The sequence below is a fragment of the Chlorocebus sabaeus genome, chromosome 13, assembly GCF_047675955.1.
Source record: "Chlorocebus sabaeus isolate Y175 chromosome 13, mChlSab1.0.hap1, whole genome shotgun sequence".
NCBI classification, from domain to species: Eukaryota; Metazoa; Chordata; class Mammalia; order Primates; family Cercopithecidae; genus Chlorocebus; species Chlorocebus sabaeus.
Window position 1 is genome coordinate 9,655,422 of NC_132916.1, and position 12,612 is coordinate 9,668,033.

The following is a 12,612-nucleotide window of genomic DNA, read 5'->3' on the forward strand; positions in this document are numbered from 1 at the left end:
GCCTGGCCAACATGGTAAAACCCTATCTCTACAAAAATTAGCTGGGCATGATGGCAGGTGCCTGTAATACCAGGTGCTCAGGAGGCTGAGGCAGGAGAATCACTTGAACCTGGGAGGTGGAGGTTGCAGTGACAGGAGATCGTGCCATTGCACTCCAGCCTGTGCGACAGAGTGAGACTCTGTCTCAAAAAATAAAAAAATAAAGTGAATGGGAAGTTCTGAGTTCTGCGGCTCGTAGAAAAGGGAGTGCTTTTTCCTTCTTGCAAGGGGTGCAAATAAAAAAAATCTTGACCTAGCAAATGTCTTTCTGGAAACAAGACAGAAAAGGTGAGTTCCCTTTTGTGATATTACTATAAAAAAGCACTATAAAGACTGTTAAGGAAAATAATTTCAAAAGCCACATTTGCCCATTTTTAAAAATGGGTGAGTTCTATGGCATGTAAATGACACCTTAAGAAAGCTGTTTTTTTTTTTTTTTTAAAACAAGGCACAAAATATCACCCGCCTTGTCTAGTTATCAGGTGCCCCGTGGCCCCAACCTGGGATAAGAAAATCACCCCGTTCTGGTGAGCAGGCGAGTGCTGCTTCCTACCCTGGCAGAGTCGGATGTCACCTCTCTGGGCATTGCCCATGCTCCTGTCATGGTGCTCACCTCCTTGTCTCCTCCGCCATCTGATTACTCTCACTGCTTGAGGGTGGGAGTGCTTGGCACACATATCGATTGTTCTTCAACTGCTTGATGATGTGACTTCCCCTGAGAGCCCCCACAGCTTCCCTTGGCCGATGTCCAAGAGCAGAGTCACATGACAAGTGACACCTCAGACCAGGCTTGTTAATGGGCTGCTGGGGGCCGAGGGCAGAGCAGAGGCACCTGAACTGCCCAGGGAAGGGGTTGGGGGTTCTCCTTCCAAAATGACCTAATTAGTGTGTGGACTAGTATGAAAAGTGACTCTGAGAGGCCAAGAAAGCCTATGATTCAGTACACCCTGAATGGAAAAGAAGGGAAGTATGAGATACTTTAGACTTTTCTATCTCAAATTGTTAAAGGAAAATATTCAGCATTTAAGGTAGTATAAGTTTCAGTTATATGGAAGCTCATTTTTCAGAAAATTCGACTCCTTAGAGAACTGGGATATTACTCGGCTAGTTTATGGGACACAAACTGGGCCTCACCGTGACCCACACCTGTTTTTGTGTGGCATGCATGCTATCAGCCACGTGCAGCTTTTACAATCGCTGAGGCAGCCGCCTGCGATACAACCCGGGCAACTCCCTGTGGCTGCCTGGCTCAGCTCTGCTCCCTGGAGGTGGCTCCTGCCCTGGCCCCCCCTCACGGCCAGGACCTGCCCTTAGATGGGCCAGTGGGAATCCTGGTGCCACAGCCCCTTGTTACCCCCAGATCCTGGCTCGGCCCAGCTCCCAGCCGCTTGAGCACTCCTGCTGACTGTCAGGTTCCTAGGTCCCTCCCTTATATCCAGCAGCTCCTTGTGGCTGAGCCCCAGTCCCTGAGCGGGAGCTCCGTGACATGAGACCCCCAGGGAAGGGCCACCGCGTTCTTCTGCAGTGCATTTACGTGGGGCCAAGAGCCCCCTGTTCTCACCCAGGGACTGCAAGGAGCGCCATGAGAGCTCTGGAGTAGCTGCTCTGCAAGCTGCTCGTGACACACCCTGGGGGTGGACGTGGATGAGTGCGTGGTTCCCACCAAGAATCTCCTTAGTGGCAGGACGTGAGCCTGTTTACCTTTTCCACGGTCTGACAGTCACTTAGAAGAGCCACCCTGGACACCCAGTCCTGAGTTTGCTGTCACCTCCGAGAGCCATACCCAGCAGCCCTCAAGCCCTTGGTCATTCATGATGCCTTGACTCACGGCCCTCAGAGCCCTCCTGTGGCCAACAGGGTGGCAGGTGTGGGTGGGCTGCCCTGCAGAGCCGAGGTGAAGTGGCTGTGGAGGCCAGGAAGGCAGGCCATGTGCCGGGCTGGGCTGTGCGGCGAGCTCCTGACTGTGAGCCAGGTCTTCACGGAGTGTCCCCTGTGGGCAGCTTCGGGGCAGCAGCCACTCCACTCTCCCGCCGACCTGTTGTGGAAGGCACTGCTGCCCCATCAGACAGACTGGGGCCTGGGCTCAGGGATGCAGGCACCTGCCCACAGAGGGTGGATCCCAGCCCCAGCCCAGGCTGGCCTGGCGCCAGGCCTCATGCTGCACGCCCTGCACTCAGTGACAGCTGCAGCGGCCCTGCCACTGCCAGTGCCCCCGTGGGAGGGGCGGCCAGATGCAGCACTGAGAAGACAGCAGCTGCCTACAAAGTGCTTTCTGGAGGGAGCCACAGACCGCAGTTCTGCCGAGCCCCCATGGCACCCGTGTATCTCTGTGATTATCTTGGAAGCGGGGCCTCGGGAGGGACCTGCCACTGAGCCCCGTGTGGCGTCTGAGGGTCCTCTTTCCTGTCCCCCAGGATGCCTTTCAGGAGGAGTACTACAGGACGGGCACCTTCCCAGAGACGCCCATGGTGCCCCCTCGGCGGCCCTGGACCCTCGTGAACTGGCTGTTTTGGGCCTCGCTGGTGCTCTACCCTTTCTTCCAGTTCCTGGTCAGCATGATCAGGAGCGGGTCTTCCCTGACGCTGGCCAGCTTCATCCTTGTCTTCTTCGTGGGTGAGTGGAGGGCAAGGGGCTGGTGGGTGCTAACAGCACCACCCTGGGAGAGGTGACATCAGGGCTGGGACCGAGGCCATTTGTGTAGGCAGTTGTGCCATGGATGAGGAGCAGGCTCAGCTTGCAAATCACAGGGAAAAATTAGACTTCAGGATGCGTACGAGGTCCTCGAATACCAGGCCTAGGACCCACTCCGCAGCCTGGATGGTCCAGCCTCCCACCTGGGGCTGGATTCCACACATTCCCTCTTGGGTGGTGATGCAGCTGCCACTTCCACTCCCTGACAGCTGCGAGTGCTCCCTCCCTGTCCCCTGCAGACAGCTCTGCTCACTGGCATCATTTCCTGTTTCTGAAGAAAGCCCTGTGCTGGAGGCCGGTGGGGACATAGGGGCAGCTCCCTGCCTTCCTCTGGGGGCGCCTGTGGCTTCTCCTTTGCTGCAAGTGGACGACACTCAGTGCAGACGCTTGCTCACAGAGCTTTTCACGCATTCGTGCTGGCCCCAGGTGACCAGGATTCTCAGGCTATTGCTGCTTCCTGGCACCAAGCCTCTGCGCACCCTGCTCCTTGCCTCTGTGGTGGGGCAGCCTGTCGTGCCTGCTTCCTGCCCTGTGAACAGCAGGCCCGTGCTTCCTGGAGTCAAGGAAGACTTCGGGGTTTCCCTGTGAAAGGCCCCATCTCCCCAAGCCTGGCATCCTCTCTGAGGCTTTGGAGAGCCCGGGAGAGATGGCACGTTGTCCAAGCACACAGGGATTGCGTGCTGCTTTCAGATGGACAGGTCTGTTATTTTCTGTGAAACAAAGATGCGGTATGCTCACTATAAAAGGCCCAAGCAATATGCAAGTGCAGAAAATTGAAAGTGTTTCAGGACAAAATTCCCATTGAGCCTACTTCCCAGATAATCGTTAATGACAATTGGGTGCACGTGCTTTTTCCAGTCTCAAGCAAATGTAAATTCCTGTCGGTGGAGTTTCTTCAACTCGCCTTTTCACCTAATGAATCATAACCACCAAAACAGGTCACAGCACATAAACCTATCTCATTCATTCTGACTGACCCAACCAATTCTAGAGCATGTGGTTGCAGTAAACAAGCTGGCTCCTGTGCCTCACACAGACCCTACTAGCCTTTTGAAAAATTAAGATGCATTTTAATGTTAAAAATTAAAATATTAACACCCACACCTTGTAAGGAAAAAAAATAAGAGGATGGAGAAGACAGCACCTCATCTCCGTAAGGCAGGCCTGGGGGCACCCCCATCCCCCGCCATGCTGCTGAGGCTGGCCAAGGGTCCCTGGTAGGGCGGGGGCAAGCTCAGCCCTTCTCTTCAATAGCAGGCAACAGCAAGGCACACACAGACCCATGTCCTCTTGGAAAAGGCCCCTTCAGGATGAAGGCTGCAGACAGGGCCACCCAGGTGTGTAGCAAGTACCAAAAAAAGAAGCCTGAGCACTGCCCAGGGTGCAGTGTGGACACAGGATGTCTCCAGGAGCATCTGAGGAGCTGACTGCCCCGCCCCATCACCCTGAGCCTGCGCCTGACTGCATTCTGCCCTGAAGGGCTTTGTGCTTGTGTCTTACTCCTCTTCGAAGGCCACTGGGTCCATATTTTACTAATTTTTTTCTGCTCTACAAGAATTCCACTCCCACTGCTACTGTTACACTCCACGCAGGAGTCGTCCCGTTTGTAAATGACCCATGGGAGATGCGTGCCTCCTGCTGGCTGGGCTGGATTCGCCCATCCCAGGCTCTTCCATCCATGTCCCAGTTAGTTGATCGACCACGATGCTAATGCTACGTAACCCTGTGCATCATGATTTAGGGGATTTCATTCACTTATTTGTCTATCCATTCTTAAACATTTATTATAAATGGACTGTTTTCCAAGCCCCATGCCCACTGCTGAACACATCAAAGTCTTGGGCCCTGCACCCAAGGACCTCACCAAATCTGCCGTCTCCAGAGGGAGTAGTTGAAATTGCAACTTCTGAGCATTGGGCCCTGCTTTCCAGCTTCCTATATGAAACTGGGCTCCCACGAGGGTCCTGCCCATTCTCTGGTGCAGGCAAATCCTGCCGTCAGAGGGAAGGGCGGGGATTTTCTCACTGCTGTAACACTTGCACCAAAAGCAGTGCTGAAACTCGTTGGGCACTCGGTACTCGAGCTCTTGCATCTTCCAGGCTCCTGGTCTGTTCTTTATAAAACTTCGCAGAGGCCGGGCGCAGTGGCTCAAGCCTGTAATCTCAGCACTTTGGGAGGCCGAAATGGGCGGATCATGAGGTCAGGAGATCGAGACCATCCTGGCTAACACGGTGAAAACCCGTCTCTACTAAAAAATACAAAAAACTAGCCGGGCGAGGTGGCGGGTGCCTGTAGTCCCAGCTACTCGGGAGGCTGAGGCAGGAGAACGGTGTGAACCCGGGAGGCGGAGCTTGCAGTGAGCTGAGATCCGGCCACTGCATTCCAGCCTGGGCGACAGAGCGAGACTCCGTCTCAAAAAAAAAAAAACAAAAAAAAAAACGCGGAACATGCCCTGTTAAGTTCCTGCCCCTCATTCACAAGAGAATCCTCTTTACCTGGGAGCCAGCAGAGGAAGCCAGGGATTTCTCTGAGTCCCTGTGAACAGCTGTGCATGGCTTGCCAAATCGTTCACCTTCAGGGTCCAAGGAGGAAAACCCCCACCAGAGCAGCCTTGCTTTTTCTTCATGTGACACAGATGTCCACACTCAAGGATGACTGTAAAGCTGGGAGGAGGATGTCCCCTCAGACCCACCAGCTCCCAGCTGGTGCTTGTGATTTGTGGCCACGGGCCTTCTCACATGCTCTGTGGGCAAATGGGCCTGTGGTCTGTTCGGGCTGCTCCTAAATCTGCTCTCCTTGTCTCTGCAGCCTCCATGGGAGTTCGATGGATGATTGGTGTGACGGAAATTGACAAGGGCTCTGCCTACGGCAACTCTGACAGCAAGCAGAAACAGAATGACTGACTCAGGGAGGTGTCACCATCCGAAGGGAACCTTGGGGAACTGGTGGCCTCTGCATATCCTCCTCAGTGGGACATGGTGACAAAGGCTGGGTGAGCCCTGCTGGGCACGGCGGAAGTCACGGCCTCTCCAGCCAGGGAGTCTGGTCTGAAGGCCGGATGGGGAGGAAGATGTTTTGTACTCTTTTTTCCCCCATGTGCTTTAGTGGGCTTTGGTTTTCTTTTTGTGTGAGTGTGAGAATGGCTGTGTGGTGAGTGTGAACTTTATTCTGTGATCATGGAAAGGGTATTTTAGGCTGCAGGGGAGGGCAGGGCTGGGGACCGAAGGGGACAAGTTCCCCTTTCATCCTTTGGTGCTGAGTTTTCTGTAACCCTTGGTTGCCAGAGATAAAGTGAAAAGTGCTTTAGGTGAGATGACTAAATTATGCCTCCAAAAAAAAAAATTAAAGTGCTTGTCTGGGTCATCTGTGGTGTATGTTTACATAGACCGCTGCCCCTCCATCCTGCCCTTGCCCATGGCTTTGGTGTTTCAGATCCTGCCCACAGGAGGCAGCAGCCACGGAGGTGTGGGCAGGTGAGAGGGGTGGGCGGCCAGCACAGCTCCTTGTAGGAGACACAGGTCCAGGTGCCCATGAGCATTTGTGAGGGCAGAGATGGAGACCAACCAAGCGTGTCCCTGGCACACAGCAAGGGAGAGGTTTGCTAGGTCTCTGCAGTGCAGTCTCCCAGCCCAAGTCTTGAAGATGTGCCCAACTCCCTGAAGAAACTGATCTTGAAATTGAACATAAACGTCATGAACATACAGCCTGGGCACTCTGTAGTGATTTGTGAGATGAGTTTGCATCGACTGTTCCTCTCAGCAGTGACAGCCAAAGTCACCCCCAATAAAAGGCAGGTTCACTTTATAAAATGCCTCGCCCCTTCCCAGCATGTAGAGCTTGTCTGCAGCCCTAAAGGAGCCAGGTCCTGCTCTGATCAGGGTCAAATCGGAGCCGACATCCCATGTACAAAAATCCCCCAGGCTTCTGCCTTCCTTCCGGACTCCTGTCCGCTCCCATTTTACTCCATGGAAGAGTTCCGCCGGTACCATCTCCAGTGGCCTTTGCAGACTGCTGTCAGCCAGCGGGTGCCAAAAATGCAAAAGAAGAAGAAACTAAAAGCAGTGCTATTTTTGCAGAACAATTAAATACTAGCTATTAAGTCATCTTAGGCCAAAACACCAAAGGCACTTGGACCAATGGGTATTTGGAGCATGAGTTAGGCAGGATACGTCTTTCCCCTGGTGTGCAGCTGCAAGTTGCCAAGAAAAACTGCCTGTGTTGCCATGGTAACAGGAGAAGGAATGAACTACTCCATACAAAAACTGGCCAAACATTATAAGGCCTATTCTACGCAGTCATGTTTTTGGCTATTTGCTCATTTAGTCATTAAGTGTTTACCAAGCACAACCAAACTAGATAAGCCAAGGAGTTACGAGACAGCTCTAGAGACGTTCCCTCTGCTTACAGGACAATGATGCATTGTTGATACAAATGAATCTGAATCTGCAGAAATGAAAAAGAAAACAAATCCTGGCTGACTTGTGGGAAGAGCTTACTGCAGAGCCCAGGGCCTGAGTTAACTAGCTTGCAGCCCTGTAGGCAGGCTTGATGGGAGCGCCCAGCACATCTGCCCATCCTGCAAAGGGACATGAAGCACCTTGTGCAGACATCTGTAGGCAAAAGCCCAGGACATGACCTTAGGCAAGAAGGGCCCTTGGAGAAGTGGAGGTGTGCATGGTGTATAGCATTGTGTGTCTGTGAACATGCCCTAGTGGGCCTGTGCCTGGATTATCAGGCCAGTCTCTCGGGGTCCATGATGCTGAACTCTGCAGCTCATTGGCTGTAGGATTTGGGTGAGACACTTTTCCTTGCTGACTTAATTTCCTCGTCTGCAAAATGGGGGTGATGATATCTACCTCTTGGGGTGTGTCAAGGGTAAAAGAGGCACACTTTAAGAACCCTAAAGCACTAAGCCAAGGAAGAAAGAAAGCTGCCTCTATGTTGCTACTTCTCAAAAACGTTCAGAAATTTTCCTGCCGTACTAAAAATGTGTTATTTTTCTCATTGTCATTCTTCCATTCAACACAGAGGTAATCTAAGTTCTCAAAACATAGATCCAGGGGCCCACACACATTCAATTTTCTTCTGAGTTGGCTCTGGTATCACACAAAACACAAGCAAGCAAACAGGCTGCCTGCTAGGGCCTTGGGTGCCAGGCTGGAGGAATGCAGGCAGAATTCTCTTAGGAAATAACTAAGTGAGCGCTAAGTTCTGAATTGCCTTAGAGCCGAAAGAGAATGTGGCGTGCTGGGGAGAGATCTGGACCTCTTTCTCATCACTCATTTGACCTGTCCACAAAGAACAACGTTATTATGCAGCCTGCGAACCTGGTTTCCTTCCACCCTGCACCCTTAATGACACAGACAACCGCAGGTACTCCTGGACAGAAGCTCATCACTCCTCCTCTGGTATCCTCACCCATGTTCAGGTCACACGGAGGTCACCATCTCAGCAAAGAACTGCTTTGGTCCCCAGGGTGTTAGTTTTTCTACGAGGTGAAAACTCATGGAGCTTAAGCCATCTTTTTGTCCCCTAAGTAGAGCTCCATGGACGAAGAGCTACACTTCCTGTCTTTTCCACCTTTCCATCTCATTCTGGCTTACAGCTTATCACACTACTGAGAGCCTGTTCTGTAATTCAAGGTGGCAGAGAAGAATACGAACCTTGAGTGAAATCTGGAGAGCGATGCAGGGTCATCCCCAGACACGAAGGGCCATATCCTAGGCAACTCCTGCAGCTTATAGAGGCAGGGAATTGAATGGACTTCTTCCAGGAAACCCAGCCCATGGGGACTCTTGAAAGACACCAACCATTCGGAAGATGCAGCCTCAGGCCTGGGGGACTGGACTGATTCTGCCAGTATAAAGTGAACATGATTAATCGGAAGGAAGAAGTAAGGCACTCTGTGAGTTAGTCTTCCACCCTGTTGACTTTGACAGAGAGAAAACCAACTTTTTTCATATGATCACACAGTAGTACTGGAATATCTCTTGACTGCTGTATTCCCTAAACAAATGCATGCAAAGCCTTGTAAAAGTAGCTGATGATTTAAAAAATGTTAAAACATTAGGGTTTTTCTAATCTATCCATATGTGGGACAGTGATTTAAATGTCATCAATTGTCCAGTCAAAACTTGTAATAGTTGATGTGAAAGACACAAAGGCGGCCCCACTGGAGTGGAGGAGTGGTCTGGCTGGTCCCCAAGCAAAACAGAATGGGCTTCGCATAGGCTTTAGAACTTATTCGTAAATATTGACCAAAGTGTGACGAGAGGTATCCAGTGAAGATTCTCTAGGGTCCCTACTCCTGCTCAAAACAAGAGATTTAATTCAGCTTTCTCCAAAGCAATGGTCCAGACTTTTCACATACTTACTGGGTTTAAGAGAAAATAAAAACAAATACTTTGGTTTGCATGTCTCTTGAGGGGCCCTAGGCTGTATGGAGGAATATTTAGAGGAATATTTGTGACCTGCCATTTGTGTTTAAAAGAACATGAAAGCAAGACAGGCCCTAACCTGCCTGTGTCTGCAGCTGACCAGGAGGCCACTGCTTCCTTCCCCCAGAGCTTCAAGGAAAGCCCCCCCAAAATGGAACTCTCCAAGGTCCTGTGGAGTAGTCCCCTCATAATGCCTCCATCACACCTGTGTCTTATGATGCCTTAATTGACGTAGCTCCTAAGTGATGTTTACAGAGAAGGAAATACTAAGCAAGCCCATGCGCGACATGGTCACAGTGTGCTGGCTTTGCCGTGCTTTCTGACTCCGCCATGCTTTCTGACTCTTCTGGTCCTAGTCACACCTCGGCGCAGGGGGCAGAAGCCGCTGAGCTATGCTGACAGGTGCTGCTGAGAGCAAGCAGCCGTTCAGCCGAGAAGGCGTTTCTCGGTGAGGGCACGTGAGCGGGCATGCCAGGCTGCTGAGTGCTGCATCTGCAGGTGCACTGCGTTGCTCCACGGTGTGTTCAGAAGAGACCAGCATCTTGAATTTCAGGCTCTGGGCTCATTCTTTGCCTTTGCCAAGGGACCATTAAGGGGCTTCAAGCCAGCTGCTGAAATACCTGCTTTTCTGGAATTTTCCCCATCTGTATAAGGATATGGTAGCTGTGTGGACAAGAAATTGGTTGCATCTCAGAAGGGTGTTTCCCTACAAATATCTTCAGGAATTTAACTGAAAACAATTTTTAGAATTGTTGTGGGGTTTTTTTGGCCACTATGAATGAAGCTGAAGTCACATCCTGAATGTGCATGCTAGACAAAGGGTAAGCAAGCAATCTTTACAAACGCCAATCCCTCTGCACTCCAAAACCGGAGCCCGTAATGAAGGCCCAGGGCGCAGTCGTCACGGAATCCCCTAAGCCGGCACGGGGCCTGACGCCTCTCTAGGCATTAGCACATCTCAGCACTGGAATTCACATCCTCGGCGTCCTCGCCTCCTGCATCCAGGGCTTAGGTTGAGCGTTTCCGGAGTGTTGAGTACATTTAAACATAAACCAAATACTGCAGGGTTTTGACCTGTCATAATGGCTTTTGAAAACAACAGACGTACAACTTGAGAGAAGGACTTGATGGACTCCTTAGGCTGAGGACTAAGGACATGTTGCTGTTCCTCTTGGTCCAGGACATTCAGTACCATTCACAGCATCCGTCACCATCTGGCACAGTATCGATCACAGCATTCAACTGTTTGAAATTACTGCTATTTTGGTCAAAAACTAAGAAATCAGAAATTGCACCTACATAGTGTGTCTCCTCATTGGAGTCCCATCTCTGAGCACAGTGATGGGTTCCTGAGCTCATGGCCCCGCCCTGCCCCCCAGCAGGGACCTCCGTGAATAGTGACTGCACGAAGGCGGCACTTACTAGAGGCCTAAGTAATGGAATGTCAATTCGCTTCTGCTTCCCTTTTCTAAAAAGGAACCACCTTTCTTAAGAACAATTAGGCCAAAATAAACTTGAGTACTTTGCACAGTCAATACTTGGAAGTTTCAGAGTTACCAGTGAAATAGCAAAGCTGTTCTCTGGGAAAGGACATCCAGGTTCCCACCCAGGGCTTCCTCAGCTCCTGCAGCCTCATCCTAGTTTAATGTGAACGTTGTGAATGGGTTAAAAAGCAGTTCTTAAGCACCTAGTTAGATCTTTTCAGTATCTGGAAATAGCACCCAGGGCTGTGTTAGTAAAGCTTTTCACTGGGTAAGAGTCATACAATTTTTACATTTAATTTTTTGTTTTTTAAACAAGGCAGTCTTGTTTTACATGTTGGAATGACTAGATATTTTTGACATTTCTGACACCTCTGGTTCTGTTGAATTTTAAGGGAGGTGAGTGGTATGTCCACAAAGTTAAGATTGCTGCATAATAATTCCTTTGCATTTCCAAAATAAATTATACAAATGTCACTTTTCCTTTTCTATTCCATAGTACTAGTTTTAGCCAGATCTTTGCCAAACATTCTAGGAAATTCAGAAAAGTCATCCATGGAATTTCGGAATGCCATTCTCTCTGTATCTTTGCAGATGATGAGGAAGGAAAGTTGATGAACTAGTACAGGATGGCTCAGACTTGTAAAGTGTCTAAGTCACAACGCTGCAGAGCCAGCTTCCGGGTAACAATGGCGTGGCCTGGGCTGAGCCAAGGCTACAACTGGAGCTTCCTTACTCGCATCTGAGGCAAATAACAGCAAGGCTGGCCCAGGCTGCCCACAGTCAACAGATGTTCACGGGAGACGGAGCAGCCGCTCTTTTGCTTGTTCTGTTAAGGAAAGAGATCTAACCATGGGCAAGGGTGGAACACACACGGTTCAGCTCAGGGAATGAGTTTGCTCTAAGTGAACAATGAATTCTTACCTCTCAGCCTGTATCAGTTGTCCCCAGGGTTCGTGATTATTGTGAACCACTAAGGGATGATCTTTGAGGAAACAGACCTGGAGGGAGGCAATTTAAGGAGGGAAAGTGAGTGGGTTTTACAGACTGCTTTGCAGCCACATTCAGGAACAGATCATTAAATGGATGACTTTTAGGTACATAAAAGCAAGCAGCAATGGCTAGAAGAGAGCAAAGATGCCCTAAGAATGACATCAGACGGACCAAATGTGCCTTTTCAAATAAGTTATGAGAACGAATGAATCGGAATTATAGCAAGGTATTGGACAGAACCATGCTAGTCTTTGAGAGAATGTGTGGATTCAGTGGATGTTTGGATTGAATGAATGGTAACTTTTTAATGTGAAACAGAGAACTGATAATATGGGCTGTCATGTCAACCTAGGGTACTGTCGCTCTGTCATGTGTAGCAATCCTTCCAAATTTTTGTTGGTGGGTTGAACAAAGAACTAATAAATTATATGTGGATACCACTAGACAGCACAGCTTACTGGATTGGATGAAATAAAATTGACTGAAACTTTAACTTGGAAAAATGCACATCTCTACACTGCTTCACCCAGTATCTTCAGGGAAAGTGGGACGGCCCTGCAGTGGACCCCTGCTACCTCCCTTGCCTGGTCTGGGTTATTCTAGCCCTTTGCACCCCGCCCTGCCCCCCGCCTCTTCCAGCTTTACCATGATGCCATGCTCTCCCCGCCCCTCTCCCCAGGATTCACTGTTTTTCTCCCTCCTTATGACTGCATTCCTCAGAGCCTTTCCCTGAACTTCCCTCTCTAGGCCAATCCCTCATCATCTCTCACCAGGATGAGAGAAAAGGGCTGGGGGTGGGGCTGGAGTGGGGGCATGTCTCACATTTAACTACCTATTCAAGGTCTGTCTGTCTCCCTGATTACAGACTATATAGTCCATGAAGGCAGGGATGTCTGTTTTGTTGCATTAAGATTAGTACAAATCCACGGCACGGAATGCAGTGCTCTTCCTACTGTCAGAACACCTACAGC

General features: G+C 50.3%; 1 protein-coding gene across 1 annotated transcript in view; it reads left to right on the top strand.

The window, feature by feature from the left end:
- AGPAT4 (1-acylglycerol-3-phosphate O-acyltransferase 4) overlaps positions 1-12,134 on the top strand; it is a 146,110-nt gene extending 133,976 nt beyond the window's left edge. Inside the window, exons 8-9 of the mRNA XM_008007752.3 lie at positions 2,454-2,652; positions 5,539-12,134. Coding sequence (XP_008005943.1) covers positions 2,454-2,652; positions 5,539-5,633 — 294 coding nt within the window. The 3' untranslated portion in view covers positions 5,634-12,134. The remainder of the gene's footprint in view (positions 1-2,453; positions 2,653-5,538) is intronic.
- Positions 12,135-12,612: the final 478 nt, after the last annotated feature.